Below are 20,633 nucleotides of genomic sequence, written 5' to 3' on the forward strand. Positions count from 1 at the left end.
GCATGTTCTCCCTGTGCATTCATGTGTTTTCTCCAGGTACTCTGGTTTCCTCCTACAGCCCAAAAACATGCTGAGGTGAACTGGTGATACTAAATAGTCCACAGATAAGCGCCCCTGTAGTTCAGCAGGTTGAGCGGGCAACCTATGGACGGGGGCTATTTTCTGGGACGCAGCAGTCATGGGTTGGACTTCAGCTCATGGCCCGTTGCTGCAGGTCCTTCCTAGATTCTTCTCCCCACTTTCCTGTCTCTCTCTAACTGCTGTCTGTCAATAAAGCCATAAAAAATCCAAAAAATAACTGATCTGTCCGTAGGTGTGAATGTGAGAGTGTTTGTCTCGATGTGTAGTCCTGTGATAGACTGTTACCTGTCCAGGGCGTCCCCTGCCTTCGCCCTAAGTCAGCTGGGATAGACTCCAGCCAACCCACAATGAGGATTAAGTGGTATATAGATAATGGACGGCAACACTGAGTAGCAAGATAGGAATGTATTTAAATGAAAAAGTTGTAGAACATCACTGTCACAGACATTTTTTCTAATTCTAGCAAAATCCAGGGATGCACAAACACTAAATAAATGAACATTTGCTTGTTGGCAGCAGAAGAAATATCTATCTACCCATTTGTTATGCTCCTTTTTCAAGCCAGAGTGACACTGAGCAGAACAGCAACTCCTGGCTCCCGAACAGCTTCATTCACTCCACAGCAGGCCACCAAATACGCTCAGACTTTCAGGGATTTGCTGACTCCACCGTGTCCTGGGTTTGCTCGTGGCTTTTCTCTCAGTTATTCAGTCATTCCCCTTCCATAAATAGTAGGAATGCCTGTGAGCCAACACCACATTAGTTGAACCTACTTAATGCAAGCTGAGAAGCTGCCTGCATGTTTTATTCACCTTCCCGCATGTATAAATCAGTTATTAGTTTTCAGCTGTAAGGTCCCCGTATTCTTCATTGTCCTCTAAAAAGTACCAGATAACTTTTCAATTTCTGAGAGCAGGTGTCACTTCTTGACTCAGCACTATTCCGAAGATAGTTTATCACTTATAGCAATTCCAGCAGGCCCAAAACAGGCCCTTTTACCCCGAGGGAAACACTTTTACCTGCAGACTGTCAAAGAGAACCTTTCTGATTTATTCAGTCGTTCATCACAGAGGTGGAGGCTGCTCTGACCCATCGGTCTTGTTTCTGGCTCTGATATGGACATCAGTCATTGTTCAGGAGTCTGAACTGGAGCAGGGGTCATGTGAATGTGACAGGTTCGCCTTAAAACCAAGAGTCAGTTCAAGAAACCTAACTTTAGTAGTTTGTGGAGGAAAATAAAACACAGCTGGTAATATTTAGTTAATTTCATGCACATTTGTTTTCTTTGTGTTTCCTTCAGATGTTGTTTTAGTCTGAACCAGATTAGAGCCAATTAAACATAATTTTTTTCCCTTTTAAAACCTGCTATAAGTTGAATGAAAAAGTAGGTACATTGACAATGCAAACACCTGCTAAAATGAAAAATTGAAGTATAAGCTGTGTTGTTTTTCATAGACCCAGTTGATGTTAAGTTATCACGAATGCATGGGTTTTTGCATGAAAAAAGTATCAGGTGGTGCCATTTTTAAGGGATACTTGTTTGTTTCATAAAGCTTGGTTCAAAAATATTCAAATATCAGAATCCAAGCTTTAAAAATAAAACTGAGAAAGAGGCACAAATAAATCAGTGACAAAAACTACAGGCAATTGGATATACACTTTTTTCAGATTGGGACCTGGCAAGAGGTTAAATAATATATATTTTTTTTCCACAGACCTCTACCACCCATCATTGACTTTAGGTTATCATATATGATTTTGGAATGAAAAGAAACAAACTACAACTAAATCATAAATCAAAGGCAAACTACAAAAGGAAGAAATTATATAATTTAAAAAAAAAAAAAATAGTTGCCAGTGAATGCATCATTCTGAAATCAGGAGAAAAGTCAGTCATGTTTTGGCTGGTTGGCTTTATTTCAAAAAAAAAAAAAAGAATCTGTGGAAGAGGCGGGATAACAGCCTTGGAAGGAATGTGTCCAGTTTAATATTTCGATCCAGTGCAGGTAGATTCTCAGATTGAAAATGACACAATAAACCGATTAAGGCAAACGAGTAAAAGCAGCCAATCCGCTGCTTTGCTGCTCGATTGCGTATTGATTCGGGTTGGATCGTCCCTGTTGGCCGCCGGGCTGCTCTCATCAATCTCAGCCACACTCGGTACCTATGTCTGTGTGGAGCTTCACTCCATGGATCTTTTACTTTGAGAGAACGGACCTGTGCATTAAAACATTATTTTCCCCTCTAATTAATCTCCGCTGCTTGTGAATGTAACGTGGATTCGACGCGACGTGGAGCGAAGGGAGAGATTTTTAAACATTGGCGAGAGTTTGGCGAAAAAGTGCAACTCGCGGCGCGCTTCTGCTGCTGGACTTCATCTCAGAGAAAAAACACAAAGCTGCTGCTGTGACCTTTATTTTTCATCTACAATGGCAAGAGATGAGCACGCTGCGGTGCCACAATAAAGGAATAGTTCAGTAGTGACACAACAATCAACAGGATCATCTCCGGGATCGATCGACGAGGCTGATTGAGGAGAGTAAAGCTCAAGTCTCTAAACTGGATCCTACTGCGAGCATCGATTAACGGATTTGACTGATCACCTTCACACGTTTAACACCCTCAGAGGTAAGTTGTGGAAATCGGCCAATAAATCACCTTCAGTGGGGGGGAAATGAAAAGGCTGCAGCTTATTATTGTTTCTGCACATCGATGTTTTTTTCTGTCTTCCTTTCTGTCCGTGTTAAATCACACAAGTAGCTCCCCTCAGGCCCACACCTGTTGTTTGGCTCAGTCATGATGTCCACTCATTGGAGCCTGCTGCTAAATTCTGCTGCACTTTTATGTGTGTCAACAGATGGTGAATGCTGTGTGGAAAATGGGTCCAGTTATTACTTTTACTGCAACCTAACAAAGTCTTTTGTTCCGTTTTGCGTAAAGTTTGTCATTTAAGTGTCCACCTGCTTAATGTAAATTGATTTCCAACAACTGGGCTTTCAGAGATTTCAAATGTGAGCGTCTGATATTCATTTCAAAACCCAAATCACTCACTCACGAGGTGACATGAGATCTGAGCAGAATGGGTGATTAGTAGATTACCACCGCTGACGTCTGTTCGTGATGCTGGCTGCTGCACAAATGTCATTTCTGTCACACTGACGACAAGCAGCCCGCTGGCAGTGTTTTGTGCTGGAGGAGGGTTGATGTGATGCAAGGCTTTCAGGAGCCGTGAAGAGGGGCTCAGCAGCTCAGCTCTCACTGTGGACCCCTGTCGGGACGCCTCCCACCGTCTCCATCCTCCCCTGGTTGTAGCATCCAAGGCGCGCTCTTGCTCCACACGGTGGCGCACGCTTGTTGCAAGGCGCGCTCTCACCCCCCCCCCAACGTGTCTCTGTGTGTGTGTGTGTGTGTGTGTGTGTGTGTGTGTGTGTGTGTGTGTGTGTGTGTGTGTGTGTGTGTGTGTGTGTGTGTGTGTGTGTGACGCGCCTCCACAGCATCCCTGTGTTGACCTGCACTAATCCACTGGGATATAAAAACAGATACAAATAGTTTGGCTTTTCTCTTCTGTCAGCCCCTTCTTTTCTCTTTCAGCTCCATTTGGTCTCTTTTTCCACATTTGTCATATCTGTCTGCACCTTGTCTTTCTTCCTCTCCTTCTGCCTCTACCTCTCTCGCTTTCTTTCCTTTTTTTTCTGCCTCTCCCTTCCCTCCCTCCAGCCTCTCCCTGTGTATTTTGTGAGCACAGCCGCAGGCAGGCAGAGCTGAGTCTGTCATTGGGACTCACTAATGAGCCCTCCACTCAGTTTCCCCATGTGGAGGAATGTTTGCACTGGAGAGTGAGTGAGAGAGCAAAAGGGGGAGAGAGGGAGTGAGGAAGGGAGGGAGTAAGGAGCCAAAGGAGTGGAGTGTGAGAGGAGCCGACGTACCTGCTGCTCTCGCTGCTCAAATATTAACAACGGATTTCTGGGAACTGATGCTGCTGCTCTGGGACAAGCCCAAACTGTGGAGGCAGCCGGGCTCAGAGGTCTGTGGACAGGCGGTGTGCTGCTGCTGCTGCTGCTGCTGCTGCTGGAGGCACCACTGCATCTAAGAGTCTGATGGAGGAGGAGGTCACAGAACCCGATCCTCAGACGCTGGAGCCCTCAGGCATGCCACCTCCAGGGACGCAGTCGGAGGTGAACGGAGACTTGCCGGGCAACCCATACCTGAGGGACGGGACGCTGGACGTGATGGAGAGTCCAGCCAGGGAGGCTGAGGTGCTGCAGTATCCTACAGAGTACAGCGAGAGCCACCGGTGTGGGTAAGAATCAGCAGAGGACAGACAGAAAGAGTCTGTTGCTGCAGGAAGCAGCTGGTAATGTGTGGAGAGAGGCGCCACTTCTGTGGGACACTCCCGTCTTTTGTCTCCAGTTTTCCAGTGATGTTTTGATGAATTGTCTTTGCATCCAGTTGGCTGCATTTTCCAGCACCTTGTGTGCTTCTATTGCACAGTTCATAACACTGGAAAGTCATTTAACTATAAATTGCTCTGACAGGAAAGTCCAGACATGTTTCATTGATTCCCTGAAATACTTTTCTCTTTTTAAAATTAACATTAAATGGACAAATTGTGTCAAACTAATTTGTCATCTGCTGCAACTTGGTGTTATTTTACACACCTTATAGACGGTAACCACTGGATGATCGAAATCAGTAGCGATTAATGCGTTTTGATCATGACTTCCTGCAAGGAACTGCTCTGTTTGTGCATTGATGGTTTGTTGCATCTCCTTTGTGTGTTTGCTGCAAAACTGTTTGATATTGTCAAAGGCTCGCTGTGTTTAAACAAATCCGTATGATTGATAAGTTATCAGACGGCACCAAGCTGCTTCACTCTACGTTGAAACACAGCTGAGAGCGGCAAGAAAATTGAAGTGTGACCGGAATGTCAAACTTCTGACTTGATCTAGACGCTATGCAACGTAAACCTTCTTGTTTTTCCATTTTAACAGTGATGTTATTTCCTGAACTGACCATTTTTATGACCAGTTAAGGTTCTATTAGCAATTATAGAAAATAACAAAACAACAATGATACATTTCTTTCTTTCAATGGAAACTTTTTTTGAGTTTTCTGCTAATGTGACCACACCTCAGTCTGTGATGTGTTTTTGTTTTGCTGTCCCATCACGGATGTGAACAGAAAAAGAAACGTATCTGGCACAGGAGGCATTAAATGCACTCTGTGGTTCAGTGTTGATCAAAGCAAAACTTACCCTCTTTTTGTTGTCTCACTTCAGCAGTTTTTCCTCGTGATGTGAAGGAAATCCATTTCATCAGTGTTACGTAAATAGTGACTGTTTTGTGCCTTGAAAGGGAAGTGGCATCCGGCTGATTACTCCATGTATTTAAATGAGCACTGAGTACATTTTTACACATACTCATAAAGATGTCAGTGTATCGCGGCCCTTCGCAAAGTTGATTTTGTGGCCAGAGGACCTGCCGCCGGTACACTGTGTTCTGCTTGTGTTTCTCTCCGTATCGGCCCATTGCTATTGGCTGCTGTGCTGCAGGGTCTGATGTAAGAAACTGCCATCTGGCCTCCTTGTCATGCAGAAAGCTGTGAGTAAAGCTGTGCTCTTTTCATCAGGTTGCACTCTCTTCAAGAGTCAAGTCTCAGAACTGAGGGCTGACTGGTTTGGCACTCTGGTGTGGTCATGGTCCGATTAGTCATTTTTTATAGGGAGAGAGAGGTTTGGACTCAAAGGACTGGCTCAGTTTTGCGTGTAGTTCATTTCAATTCAGTTTTATTTTTACAGCAGCAAATCATAACATGCACTATCTCAGTGTGTTTACATTGTAAGGTCAAGACCTGGAATTTTATTAAGAGAAACCATACAATTACCCATATGGCAAAGAGAAAACCTTGATAGAACCTGACTCAAGGTGGGCAGTTGTCGGCTCCAGCTAGAAAAAAAGATGAGCAAAGTATTCCATTTCAAAGTTTCAGTATAAAGAAGACTGATTTCTAGAACCAGGCTGTTTACTGTATCTACTTGTGCAAATATCATCTAATGTTGCAATAAGATGTGATGCCTTTTCCCTGGAAACGATCTTTGAGATATTGTCTTTTTCTGCACAATTTGTCGTGTGAAAGCAGCATGTTAAAGTTGTGGTGCTAAGATGATTTATGAATTATTTCATGGATGGAAAATTAAAATATCTGACCATCGTTTAAATCATTTACTAGGCAAAAAAACAACAAATATTTGCTGTTTCAGGTCCTCAAATATGAGGAGTACCTATTTTTTGAAATTTTCTCATCATTGTGCGCTGAATATTTTTGATTTGGGCTTTCAGGCAAGCAACAGATGCAGATTTGGTTTCTCAGAGTATGATGTGCATTTTTGTTGACATTTTTTGACTGTAAAACTTAAAAAAGAGGTGGAAACGATGCCTTTCTCTTTCTTGGTGTCCTGATCTTGTCACAACAACTCCATGTTATATCCTAATGTGTGACATTAATCTGTGATGTCTAGTTGATGGACACAAGAAATTTGCAAAGAGGACTGAGTTCGTTGTTCCTTCCTGCGGGTTCTTTGAGGACGTACAGCATTTTAATGGTAACTACATAATTGCAGCTTTCTGCTTCTTCCTTCAGGGTCAAAGTGTTTTGATTAGTCATGTCATCTTTGTCTTCTCCTTGAAGTGTCAGGACAAGAAGTGCTTTCCCTGTAAGGCATGCTCACAACTTTAGTGGAGGTGGTTTTATTTATGTCTCTGCTGTAATTGGGTTCATTGCTGCTGTGACCCAGTCTTAACAACACTGGAAAGACTTAAAAGTACTATAATGATGCAGTAATAGTTTGCCTAATGTCAAACCACCTTGAATTAGTTTCATTGTGCGTGACTGGACATTTACTTGGACAGAAAATAACACTTTAAATGTTGAGAATGGATTTTGTTTTGTCAAGTTTACCATTTTCTAAGAGAAGTGGCTTTTAAAGTGAGAGATTTTGAAGTTGATGTTTGTTTTTCTTGACTAAATATCCATCATCATCAGAATTTAGACGTCAACATTAAATCCAGTCATGTATGCAAACATGGTCCAGGAGTCATTTTGAGGCTCTAATCACTGTAATCCATCACAGTAAACTAGAAGGGCACTCACAAAGTGCATCCTCCACCAGTTCCGGTGCCCCATCTCACCCTATTTTAACAAAAGTGGTCTGGATCCACACCAGAATTTAATGGATTCTTCCTTTGTCCATGTTCCACTTCTCCACTTAGTTTTCATAAAATTCAACTCTGGTGGTTTTTGTGTAACCTGGCTGACAAAACAGAAAAACAAACGGCACTGAACACATATTTCGGCTCTCGGTGTGGCAGCGGGAAGAAAGAAACTAATTTCAGCTTCTGTCTGTTGAACTTCAGCAGTTTTATCATGACTGTTTAAAGCATTAAAATATATTGAGACATTTATCCAATCATCAGATGATCTGACGATGATCTTTATTTAAAAAAATCTTGTTTAGATCGAAGATTCGTGCAGAACGCTTTTGCTTTATTTTTGTTTATTTCTGGTTACCATTGTGTGGGAAATTAGAAAATCAGAAGTCCGATTAGTCATTCAAGTCAGTTTTTTAATACCCCAGTAGGGTCTTTAAATAGTGCAGCCAATACCTGAAATATTATTGTGAGAAATCTAGCAATTAACCGTTTGGCAAAGGGATAAAATTCAGCAGAACTTGGTTCAAGGTGAAGCCGTCTGTTTTGACTGAAAAACCATAGAGAGAAAAATGAGGAAAACAGTATATTATAAAATCTCAGTTTGGACAAGATCAGTTTGTGCAACGATCGTCCAGTATGTATTTATAAAATCTTGTTTAGGTTGAAGATGCATGCGACTTCTTTTGCTTTATTTTTTTGCTTTTATCATGTTGCTTTAATGTGGGAAATTGGTCTTTTCCAATTTCACTACAGTAGTCAGCTGTTTGTTTTCCATATCTCAGGTGTCCTGCAGGTATTCCTGAAATCAAATTACCGACTTCAGACAATTTTTCTCAGTCGTCAAACTTAACTGTCATCTGTAATGGTGCACCTCTAACAAATCAATAGACTGATCACAGAGTGGAAACAGATTTGGGATGGAATTTGGAGCACAAGGAGCAGCAGAGTGGCAGCTCGTCTCTGTGATGAAATGCTGCAGGTCCAATCACAGCTAGTGCAGCCATCAACAGTAGTGTGCTGTCAGTTCAGTCACTGTCCTTGAGCCAGACGCTGCCTCCCAACTCACTCGCCGACGGAAAGTCACTTTGTGTAACAGCATCAGCTAATGGCCTCAACCCGATGTAAAATTTGAGTTACTGGTCTATAAAGCTGCAGGGCAGGTTTCATCTGTTTTTAGTGTCACATTCACCTGTGATTTTTACAGATTCTTCAGTTGCTCTTGTCTGGCTGAGTGTACTGCTCCACTAAAACAATTTTCCGCTTAGGCTTCCACACTTTCACACAAGATAACTCCTCGTCCTTTTAAGGTAATGAGCAAAATTGAGATAATTAGCTGATTAATTGCTCAGTGGATTGAATGAAATTCGTGGGGATTCGCTGCTTTTCTCAGTTTTATGATGTGAAATGGATTTTGGACTTTGGATGAGACATATCAAGCGCCATTTTCACCTGTGAAGATGCTATTTTATGATATTTTATCAATTAAACATAATCATATCGGCAATGAAACCAGTTGTGAGTTGCAGCTCTTTTGCAAAGACTAGAATTTGTGCATCCTGCAGCATGCGCAGTAAAATTCAGAGGTACCATCCTGTGATTTTTATCTTTAAGTCATTTCTATGGCTCAGTTTTATCAAACCGTCAGTCTGAGTATTAAATTCCACAATCTTCGCCTGCTTTTTCTATTGAACTGATATATCGCAGTAAGTAGGGAATGATGATTAGATGAGGGAAAATGATTGTGGTGTTGGTTGAGGCGTCAGTGATGAACTCCTGATTTAAGTGATTACTGCATGTTGCTCTGTTCCTGAAGGGCAAATTAGCTTCTTCAGCTGAGACCTTGATCAATTTAATCAAGTCTAATGAAGCTTAAGGCTGTGAACAGCTCTGTTCTACAGCATCTTCCTGAGGGGTTGAAGATCTAGTGTTTAAAGGTTTCACCACATTAAACTATATTTCATATTGGTTTTTACTAAACATTATGTCTTTGTGAGATATTAGTGAAATGTGGTGATAAAATGTTATTTCTTTTTGATGTGGCACCGCCTTTCTGTACTCTTAGACATATTTATACTCTCAGTTTTTGCACTCTTTGGTATGTGTTTGAAATTTAAAAAAGAAGAGATCTGTCAATACATGTAGCTGAAGAAGTCTATGCAGTGCTTCAAAGCCGAAAATGGTCGTACTGTTGAATTAGCTGGAAGATGCTGCTGCTCTTTTAGGATGTTCTGAGCAGCAATAAGGATTCTGTAGGGAGAACGAATCAAGTCCCCTAATCAACGTGCATGTACAGTGAATCTTAATTAAATAAGCTGTACCAGGAATATCCCCTGGGGACAAGGTTGGTCAAAGAAATTGTGGCATCAAGCGGTGTTGGTATGTGCCAATCAGCAGAGAGACGGTGAGAAGAAGTGTCGGGTAGTAATGTGTGAAATCTGAAAGCCAATCTTTGACTTTGGTATTCTGCTTGAAGGTGGGCTACGCTTCATTTAATCTGCAGATTTCTTTTTTCTTTTAATCATCCTGCAGTGTGTAAAAGCCTCAGAAATTTCTCAGAGCTCTATACTACAAATTAAAGTTTCTTATTTTGTCAAGACAGCAATCTAAAACCTCAAATTATTCAAATTAGAGCTACAGAGAAAAGCAGAAAATCCTCAAATTTAAAAGGCTAGAACAGTCTAATTTTGGCTTTGATAAAAGTCTTTAATGTTTGAGTTTTCAGGTTCATTCTCGACCTTGGACAAAGCGGTGTCACCACATGATTTATTCAGAATGGGGAAACTAAATAGTCTTTGTTGAAAGATCCACTTGTTTACTTGTAGTTATGTAAAGAAGTTTACATGCACTTGTAATGACCATGTATATAATGACATCCTTGAGTTTCCTATAACTCCTATAACTCATTTAAACTCATACTCGTTTGTCACAACAAAAACAATCAAGCATCGTAGTTCTTTTATAGATTCATAATGGGTCTTCTGGAAAAGTGACAAAATCTGCTTTAACAGTGTTGTTGAGGAAGTTTCAGCTGATTGACTCATTAGTTTATTATTCTGAACTCTTCAGTTCATACTGATGTTTATCCCCTATGTCTGTTTTGCTCATAAAATCCCACTAACTGTAAACTCCAGCCATCCAAAAAAAGGATAAAAACGCAACATTTATGTCTGAAATGCACGTAATACTAGCTTACTGAAATACGGTACACATAACACTTATCTACTTGTAGTTCTCAACAACAGCAAAATCCCGGTTATTATTATTTAAAAGCGTGTCTCCACTCTCCTTATTAGTACTCGTGTGCGCTTTTAGTTGGATAAACAGATTACATGAGAATGCAGAGTCAAAGGTGTCAGAAACGTGAGAAAACTCACAATGGAAGCCACAGTTTTCCTCTACTTTCACAGAATACACTCAGAGAACGCATGGAACACGTAGATTTTCAGGTTTTTACTGCTGTAAACAGAAATGTTTGAGCTGAATGACGTTGCTGAATCACCTCCACGCTTCGCTTTCGAAAGATTTCCAAAATCATTCACTTTCTCAGAACAAGCCATTCCTGTGTTTATAGAGTCCACCGTCTGCTCCTCAAGAACTTTCTCTAATGAAATGCATGTAAATTGTGCCCCTGCATGGTAAATCATTCCGATCAATGCTGCTTGAAGCAGCAGAGATTCAGGACAGAGTACACCTGTGTCAGACACCTGACAATATATGGATTGGCTTGTAACAATAAATTATAAAGAACGGACAAGAGGGATGATTGTCATATTCAGAATGACAGCTGAGACATGGCTGAATAATTGATGAATTAGGAAATGAAAAATGCTGACATTATGTGCGAGAAAAAGCTGCTCCTAATAGGCGCCGTGGCAGACGTCTTGATATGCATGCTTATTAAACTGACAAACAAGAAAGATGCAGGGACCAGCTTTGATTTGTGAGGTAACGGATGACTTGTAGCTCAAACCGCTGAAACACGGCCGTTGTTAGGTGCTGAATGTAGTTTTTAAAAAGAAGAAAATGGAGGAAGAGAGAAAATGAAATCTATATTTCATCAATTATTGTAGAGAGTTTATACTATAATTTCCTTTCGTTGCTGTGGAAATTTTAAGAAAAAGATTTTCTTTGCTTCTGGTGGGCTGATTTTAAACATTAAATCATTTACTTTTCCTTTTCCAACTTTGCTGAAGTCAGATTTAATGTGCATACTGTCGTGTTTAAAAAGTTACTTGAACTGTAACCAAATCTGCCCTATTTAAATCTCTATTCAGATTACATAATCATCATTTTCTTCTCAGGGGTTGTTGAATTGTGCAACTTTTCAAATGACTAAACTGCCTTTTGAAGTCCAAATGTGCTTGTGTTTTACCTCTATCAGTTTTATCTTTTATTGCAGTCGTTTTTGCTCCGAAACTGTCCTATAAACTTGCTCTCTTCCATCCTATTAGATGAATTTCGGAGTTTGAAACACTTCATTATTTAAGGGTACACAAACTGGGGCTTTTTAGCCATCAAAAACTCTTAACTTGTTCTAAAAAGCTTCTTACTGATGAAACATAAGTAATAAATAAAACACAACTTAGGAACCCCTTGTTAATGTCTTTTTGCAGAGCTGTATCTGTAATGAAGTGACTTTTCATGTGGCGCTTGTCTAGTAGAGGGAAAGTAGAAACTGTGCAAGCTGAAGAATTAAACGTGCTCACCTCAGGAGGCCACATGTTTGTTAATCTTGTTAACAAGCTGAAACAGCAGCCTGCATGTGTCATAATGAGGTGAAATTCCATACCTTTAGTAGAGTGGATGCTGCTGAATATTCCTCTCCTGTCTCACTTTTAGATGCTTGTTAAATGTTGTACGTTTGTGTTGTGAAGGCTCCTGTAACTGCGAGGCTTACATGATTTTACAGGATGATGTGGAGTTCAACAGGTAAATGAGAAAGTGAGAAACCGATGCTTCAGTGTAATATCTCTGCTGATTTGGAGCTCCTCATTCTATCTCAGAAAGCTCCCCACCAAGTCCTCATCTAGATGAAATCCAATTAGAACGAAGGAAGAATCACTGGGATCTCACCGCTCTATGTGCTCTTATTTCCCACCGTGCCCTTGGGCTCCAATTTATTGAATAATTAATTGCCTCAGACCCATTTACATATACACTACACACACGCATGCTTTCCCGCACACACACACACACACACACACACACACACACACATTCACTACATTTACCCCAAGCTGTCCGACTCTCCCTCTCTGTGTGGCTTCTCATTTACTAAATGAGTTCTGCTTCATTTATGGATTCCGTTCATGCTGCGCCGCTTGGATGTTAATTTGTAGTAGCTTCTTCACTATCACACGTGCAAACCAGCTTGCTGTAGCCACTTACGGGTTCATACTTCATGTTGTTTTTTACTTTATTATAAGTCCGGTTGGAAACTTGATCTGTGCACCTCATCGATTCATCCTCATAACTTTATTCTTGATGAAGTAATTTGAATGCACATGGGACTTCCTGTCTTTCCAAACATGTAATTGCTATCCAGAATTGATTTTTCCCTAAACAGCCCAGGATAAACGATGTTTTTTTGTGTGATCTCTCAGGGAGAAGATGCCGTTCCACCATGTGACGGCGGGGCTGCTCTACAAGGGGAACTACCTGAGCCGCTCGCTGTCCGACAGTGACAGTGATGTGTTGGCCAGCATCTCTGTTGAGGAGCTCGATGGTAAGACATCTGCATGAACTGTCTGGCTCCTGTCCAGCCTTTGGCCTGATGTCCATTTAAAGTGATTAGTCTGTTCCTGCTGCCTGTCTCTCTACACCCAGAATCACTGGAAACATTTCACTACAAATGAAGATAATATGATATTTCAGTATCTATTGCATGCTGTTATTGTACCCTGGAAAAAACACGCTTGATTAGTTTGTTTCAAGATAATACATTTACTAACTGGCATTTCAGTGAGTGTTACAAGCCATGCACATTCATAGATCCCAAATCCATTGTGCCTTTTCTGGGAAAAACAAGTATTTGTGTGTGCTTTTTTTGTTTTCAGCAGCAGCTTTAGTCCGTTTGGCCAATTTTTCAGCTAATTTATTTCCATGAGGTGGCACAAGTTCACCTCTCCAGCGCAAAAAAGACAACAAAGTTGGACTAAGATGCTTGAAATATGGTTGCTGCATACAAATTATCACAAACCCACTGCAGCTTTATGTTTAGTTACGATTCATGGCAGCTTGAGGAGGGTGTAGAACCAGAAATTAGTGAAACGGCTACCAAAAGTTAAAGAAAAACACTGGATGGAACTGAAAAACAACAGAGATGTTGAGAATTTGGAAGGTATTTGGGTGCATACGGTGAAGAAAAATAAGTTTAATGGACCAGAGGACACCAGCGCAAGCATAGCTGGTCATTTGATTCTGTTTTTGAGGTGGATCAAAATCACAAACCTGTGATGAGTTTTGCTTTCCAGTGGCCTAACAGATCTACCAATCACGTGGTATTACAAACAGCAACTAGACAGACTTTGGGCAAAGTTTTGTTTTAAAAGACAGGTGCTGATCCGACTTGCAGTCATATAGTCAGTAGTGTTTTAAAAGACAATAGAAACCAGCAGCATCCTCCTCATCTGAGCCAAAAAAGCACAGTAATGCATTATTCTCTACGCAGCTTATCTCAGCCGGGGCATTTGCAGTCTGCTGGACTCTCTCTCTGAGGCTGTTTATGAACCCTTTTGTTTTGGAGTCTGTCTGAGAGTAATCACCTGAGCCTGTACAACACAAACCTGATCAATAACAGTCTGCCGGCGTCAGCAGTGACAGCCTCACAGGTAGCAAACAAACTAGACTCTGCCAGACCTCCAAAATAATAATCCATTGATGCGACATTAAGCTGCCGCCTGGAAAATTGGCAGCACAGAGCGTGATAATAGCCAGATACTCTGTCAGGGTCCAGTTTTAATATGCATGAAGGAATTTGCTGCATATGAATTCCTCATTCCTGTTTCAATGGGTTCATGTTGTTTGGTAAATAAGAAATGAGTTGTGGTTCGAGGGTTCCCCATGAGGTCCATTTAAAACCACTGCGACCGACCTGTCAACACTGTAATTACTGTATCGGTGTTTACCATCCGCTGCATTCTGGATTGATGGCTTCACAGAGGGCTTGTTGCTAAAAGCTCACTAGTTTAGAAAGTTAGAGCCTGTAGAAGGAGGAATGAATCACTCAGGCTGTGAACAGGTACTAAAAAAATCACAGTTTCCTCTTAGTGCAGGTCTGTCTCCCAAAACTTCCTATTTAAGTGAACTGCATTCGCAGCTACACGTCTAGCAAAACATATTCGCTGCCAGATTGTATTTGTTTGTGATGTAGGACAAATATGTCTCAAATCAGCATATCTTTGCCTTTTATTATGTTGCTGTACTCCTTTTTCGTCTGCAAATCATATGTTGTGGGACTCAGAAAGTGGAGCAGAAGCATCAAACGTGTTGTGAATGGGTCGTTTTTTAACCCAAACCATGACATTTTTATTAAACCTAACTAATTTGATAACTAAGCTGAACCACACAGCAAATGAAAACGATGTAGGAAAATGTTCCTGCACAGTCCTGCTGCAAACATCCTGTTACTGTCCCTGCTACTGTTGTGGAAAAAACTAAGTTCAGCCTTGATCGATCGATGTATGAATAAAACTCTGATGAGTCCAGAAGTGTCTTTGTCTCTTTATTGAAGCTTCAAAAAAGAACAGGTGGGTGAAAGAGGAACTGCGAAGTGCGCTCCTCAAAAGGAAACAACCCATTTTATACTTTCAGTTGCACATACACACACATAGAAAGTTGCTTATCTGTCTTAACTGCTTGCAGAGCGGTTTTTCTAAGAACTTAGGTAACAATGTCAGGATGTTCAGACAGCCCCCCCTTTCACCCCCCCTTGGAACGTCTCTGCGGTTCGTTTAGCTCTCGCTTGAACAATAAGTGTGAACGCTTAAAGAAAGAAAAGCGAGGTTCAATGGGGGCAACATCCATGGCTGCTACTTCCAGCACCTCTTTTCTACCATCTGGTATGTCTGATAGGAAGGTCAACAGACATAGCATTCTGGCTGGGTTAAGCAAAGTTCAACCATCTCAAAGGTTACACTGCACAGGGGTTACATTACAGAGGCACAAGAATATATTTCTTCATTCATCAGTATCAAACAATATATATGTTTTCAGATAGCAAAGTAGCTCTTAATATGAAAGCATCAAATAATAAAATTTCCATTACACTACTGTTAACTTTGTGGCTTTTTTTTAACTGGAAGCTACTGCATCAAAGTCTCACCTTTCAGTTAAAATGTACGTTTCTTTAAAAACATAAATGAAAATGCCATTTAGTTGTATAGGAAAATCTCTTTTTTTGGGCAGAAATATGGTTTGCTTAGTGTCATAAATTAGAAAGGAGAAAAAAAACTGCATAGATATTATGCACATAATGTGTTTAACCGAATCATGTTTTCCAGTTACGTCTGCAAGTGTCGAAAAATCTCTGTAGAAATCGTATAAACAGTTTTCTTTCGTGACAATAGATCTTCCCATGAAATCACATCTTGGTGATTTTCATATTTTTTTCGGAAGTACATGGTTAGTGTACAAACAGGGCTTGTTAGTGACTTTTATCATTACAGGACAATTTTCAGTGGAAATGAACCAAAAAATGCTAATAAATAAATGCCAGTAGTTATTACTGTTGTCTCTCCATGACAGCTTTGTGCTTTTTTTCCTTTTTTATAAAACACATTGTTCTGGTTCCTGATTTTGATTGAGGCTGTGTTCGAAGCTGTTGTGTGAAACTCCATAAACACACACCTGTGACTGCATAACATCAGTACTGCTGCGCCAAACAAATTGCTTCCAAATGTCAGATTTTGTTGTGAATTTTGATGTGCTCGATGGGCTCAGCATGTGCCTAACAACAATTGCTTTATTAAAGTCTCACAAATCACGATGGGAGCTGTAGCACTGTAACTGGAAACATTTTTATCTGAAACTGGAAAAAAGAAATACAAGAATGACAAAACATTACATGACAGATTACATTAGATTTTGACAGTACAGTGGTTCAGCATGTTATGTCTGCATGATTCTTTATATACCTAGAACACTGATGTCTTTGAGGTCATATACATATATTGTGTGTTTTTCAAACTACAAAACATTTCTTTTTTATTTTTTAAATATACAGTACTGTGCGAGACATTTTATGCTGTTACAGAAGGAACAAAATAAAAACAGCTTTACAAGGAAAACTGTGAAAGATTTGCAGGCATATAGCCCAGTTCATTACACCAAACTGGTGAAACCCTCTCCGACCTGAAATATTAAACTATGACAAGAGGAGCGTACATAGCAACAGGACTGGAGGTGGTCAAGGTCCCTCTCATGCAGTGATTTCACAGCATGCAGGTGTTTCCAGTTGTGCTGTTAAAGCTCTTAAAGTACAGAGAAACAAGGCTGGTGACTGTAAATGCAGAGCTCAGTCAATTCAGCAGATGAATGACACATCAGGCTAGTTTACCTTCACAATAAATGTTGTTCAGCAGCGTCTTTAGCTCAGAATCAGCTGGAACTAGTGGGACTCTGGTACAGGCAGTGTATGCAGGCAACAGTGAAGCATGATGGAGGTTTTTTGGCTGCATTTCTGCAAAAGGGAATTGGAGTAATCTCCTCAGGTGGTACAGTAGTAATAGAGAAGGATCGTCAGATTAGTAATTATCACATTATACCATCAGGGAGGTGTCTGATTGGTACATAATTCAGTTTGTATCGTGACAACAGCCCCAAGCATACAGTCAGATTCATTTGGATTACCTTCATCAATAAGAAGAACCACGAGTCCTACAACATCGATGGCCCAGTCATTACAGAGCCCCAGTTTTATCATCAACCATTAAATGATGAAGATTAAGATTAAGACATTATGACAGCCTAAATCCACAGAAACACTGAAAAGTTCTACAAAATGCTTGGTAGACCCCACATGTTGAATACCATCAGATTAGAAACAGCTTCTACCCCAGAGTCATAAGAGGAGTGAAGTCTGACAAACACGAACGCAGACTGTCTGCACCTGCATGTCTATCAAAAATGTAATTTACTCACAGTTACATTTACAGAGTCTGGAAATGGATACATTGTTTTGCACCTTCTTCTCATATGCAGCACCTTGTGTTTATATAGTGAAGCTGTATACAGCTGCACATTGTATGAACATTTTCCAATACTATAAGTCAATGCATTTTTGCAAATGTTTAGCAGTGTGCAATATTAAGAAGTGCAACATCTGTTAAACATCTGTTTTTATATGCACCAAATAAGCAGCCTTTTCTTGTTCTTGCTGTACTGACTAAAACAGCTGTTGTCTGATTGTGTGAATTCATTGACAAAATTGCTGCATAATTTCATTGTACACTGTGCAATGGCAAAAAAGAATTCTTCTCTGTTCAACCTTAAAAAACTGCACAAGTGTGCTGAGGACATTTCATGCTCCTTTCAAGACAACGTGTGGTCACACCAAATGTTGATTTAGCTTTTGACTTTTGTGGTGAAACTTAACATTGTGCTCTATAAAAAAGTGTCCTGCAACAGTATATAATACTGATAGTGCCATATGATAGCATTTTTGGATATAACTTTATTTGGTGCATAAAAATATATGGCATGTCTATAAAAAAAAAACATAGTGGCTGCATGGTAAATATGTAAATAAACGCAGTAGCAGTGTTTGTACTGACTTCTGGCCAATAGTGTGACAATGATAGCAGCTTTGTGCCTGATATGTCTCTAGTTCTTGTGAAAAAAAAAACAACAACAATCAGACAATACAAGGCTTTTATCAGGTTCTGTCTTGTGACATTTCCACCTGTAAGTCTCCCTCCGGTTCCAATTCCCAGGTACAGCTTACACAGCCTCCACTTTCTGCACATTCAACACTTCTGCTGCACAATATTTAAAGAAGCAATTTACTGTATTTGTCCAGGGCCATTAAAAATCTTGCCACAGTGGGCTGAGCTGTCACATGGCTGGCAGTGTGGAATCAGTCAGCTGGTGCTTTGTTCTTAATGTCTCATTTCTCAGGAGAAGCTGCTGTTGCCTGGAGGGAGTTTAAGGAGAACGGCAGGCCGTAAATTCTTTCTTACTGTGTGGATAGCACTGTAAGGTTCGACGTATTTCAGTCATTCAGAGACAGCTGGCTGCATTCGTCTCCGTGTTCATTTGTTCCAAGCAAATGAGGGGAAAAGAAAACTTTGTATTTTGAGCTTCATTTGCAAAACTGTGATCTTGAATTTCGGTTAGGTTGTAGTCAAGGAAACAATATTGAAATGATTTCTTTGTGTCTGTACCAGCTGAGCTGTTGAGGCCACAATCCTGTGCAGCACTAAAGAAAGAAACGTACCTATTTCCTGACCTGTGTTTTTGCTCCACATGGTGCCTGCAGAGTGGACGATGTTATTACAGCAGCAAGGAGGGTTAAATGTTCTGTGTACATTCTTTAAACCAGTGCAGGATCTATAAATATCACTTGTACGATGTAGGGTTGCTACTTGCTTCTTTGAAACACAATTCACAAGATGCTCCAGTGATCATAGAGATTTCAATCAGGGTGTGTGAACATCAGCACACCTTCTGCCAAGCAGTGCTTCAGGCCCAAGCCTTTAATCTGTGATCCTGTCAAAAGCCAAAAGCAGGAACGCTGCTGTCACTCAGCTGAAGACTGGCTTTATAGATTCAGTTTTGCTTTTACATCAAAAACCAGTTAGATTTAACATCTCATATTAACATCTCTTCTTCCCTCTTAAAGTTACAGACTTTATAGCGTTTAGAGCAAATGCCACTGTTTATTTTTTCATCGACACAGCTGTCATTTATTTATCTGAATGTTGGTGTTTGTCAAACCATTACAGCCTCCTTTTAGGTTTGTTGCAGAGTTGCACTGCCCTTGCTCCATGACCTGAGTGCATTCTTTATGGGCTCTGAAAGCAATTTGTACATTTTGCTTCACCTTCCTTGATACTTTAGGGAGCAGACACTTTTGTCTTATTCATTATGTGAATTGAGTCATGGCACAAGGAAGACCTAGAAAAGACAAGAGCTCACTGCAGGAGAATAAGCCACTCCTCTCTAAATGCAAGCACAAACTAGAGGCTTTAAGAAATGCTTTTATGCTTTATGCGCTCTCCTGTCTGTTGTTTGATTCTAGCTTGGGAAACCCTCTTAATCACTGGATTTGTATCCTGAAAGAACAAACTGAGCTGTTTGTACAAAGACACAGTGCGACATGTCAGGAGTTACAGTCATTTATGGGCAGGAATTTTTTGACTAAGGTGAAGATAATCTCTTTTTGAAGGCCTCTGCCTGCAAATGACTTCTGATAAAGGCATTTAAATGTTGTTTACATAATATGCATGACTATAATGGATGCAAAATGTTCACATATTACATGAAATTCTTGTTTGTCAGTCGATTTGCTGCAGCAGGTGCTCTTATGCGTACTGTGGTGTCTGAGTCATTGTGCTGCTGAGTACGTTTGGTACTTTACACCAAGCCAAGAGCTGCATGAGGCCACTGACCTTTGGTTACATTTGTGAATTGCGGCAACTCCTTTAAGTTTTATGCAAATCAAATGTTAACTGCAGCTATGACCTGAGGCCAGCAAGACTAGACAGTAACCAGAATTTAAATTGGTTCAAAAGCTGGAACATCAGGACATGAATGCATTGAAAACTAACGTCCCTCTACTATTTTTAACCAAGTATGTGTAATGAAAATGCAATGTCATCCACTGTCCACACTGTCCAATAGCATTTGCAAACACCACATGTTGCGCTGCATCGGAAACCATACTGGTAGTCCAGTAGGAATTCCATCAGACTTCATAATAAAAAAAAGAATTCCAGGAGAAAAACTCAAAATAGGCTAATTTATTAAAGGTTTAGTAAAAAGGGCAGCACAAGAAATCCTTCCTAGTTGGCACTCGGGCTCTTCTTTCACAAAGCATGCTGAGTTGGACCAGACGGCAGGACGCCTGCGGGTAGGTTTGTGTCTGTTCAGTCCACTAACACTGAGCCTTCCATGAAAGACAGAGACGAGAAGAGGTTTCAAACGCCATCACATATAAACAGCAGGTCACATTTGGCAGCTATAGTGCCTGAGCAACGTAGATTCTCCACCACCAGACTTAGAAAGTGGCTGAGAGACTTGGCCACCTGCAGGACTGGCACTAGTGATGAAGCTACTAGCGGTGAAACTAGAAGCAGGTGTACTGAATGTAGTCTCACAAAACTTTCCATAGAGAGCTGGTCGTAG

General features: G+C 40.6%; 1 protein-coding gene across 2 annotated transcripts in view; it reads left to right on the top strand.

Annotated features, from left to right (window-relative positions):
- Positions 1–2,044: 2,044 nt before the first annotated feature.
- The window catches only part of caln1 (calneuron 1), a 71,815-nt gene continuing 53,226 nt past the window's right edge, over positions 2,045–20,633 (top strand). The window contains exons 1-2 of one of the 2 annotated variants that reach the window (XM_055011944.1): positions 2,045–2,709; positions 12,893–13,014. In XM_055011944.1, coding sequence (XP_054867919.1) covers positions 12,900–13,014 — 115 coding nt within the window. In that variant the 5' untranslated portion in view covers positions 2,045–2,709; positions 12,893–12,899. Of the gene's footprint in view, positions 2,710–3,822; positions 4,382–12,892; positions 13,015–20,633 lie in introns of those variants that run through there. The other variant, XM_055011943.1, reaches the window with a different exon arrangement.

Source organism: Amphiprion ocellaris, chromosome 7 (genome assembly GCF_022539595.1).
Source record: "Amphiprion ocellaris isolate individual 3 ecotype Okinawa chromosome 7, ASM2253959v1, whole genome shotgun sequence".
NCBI lineage: Eukaryota > Metazoa > Chordata > Actinopteri > Pomacentridae > Amphiprion > Amphiprion ocellaris.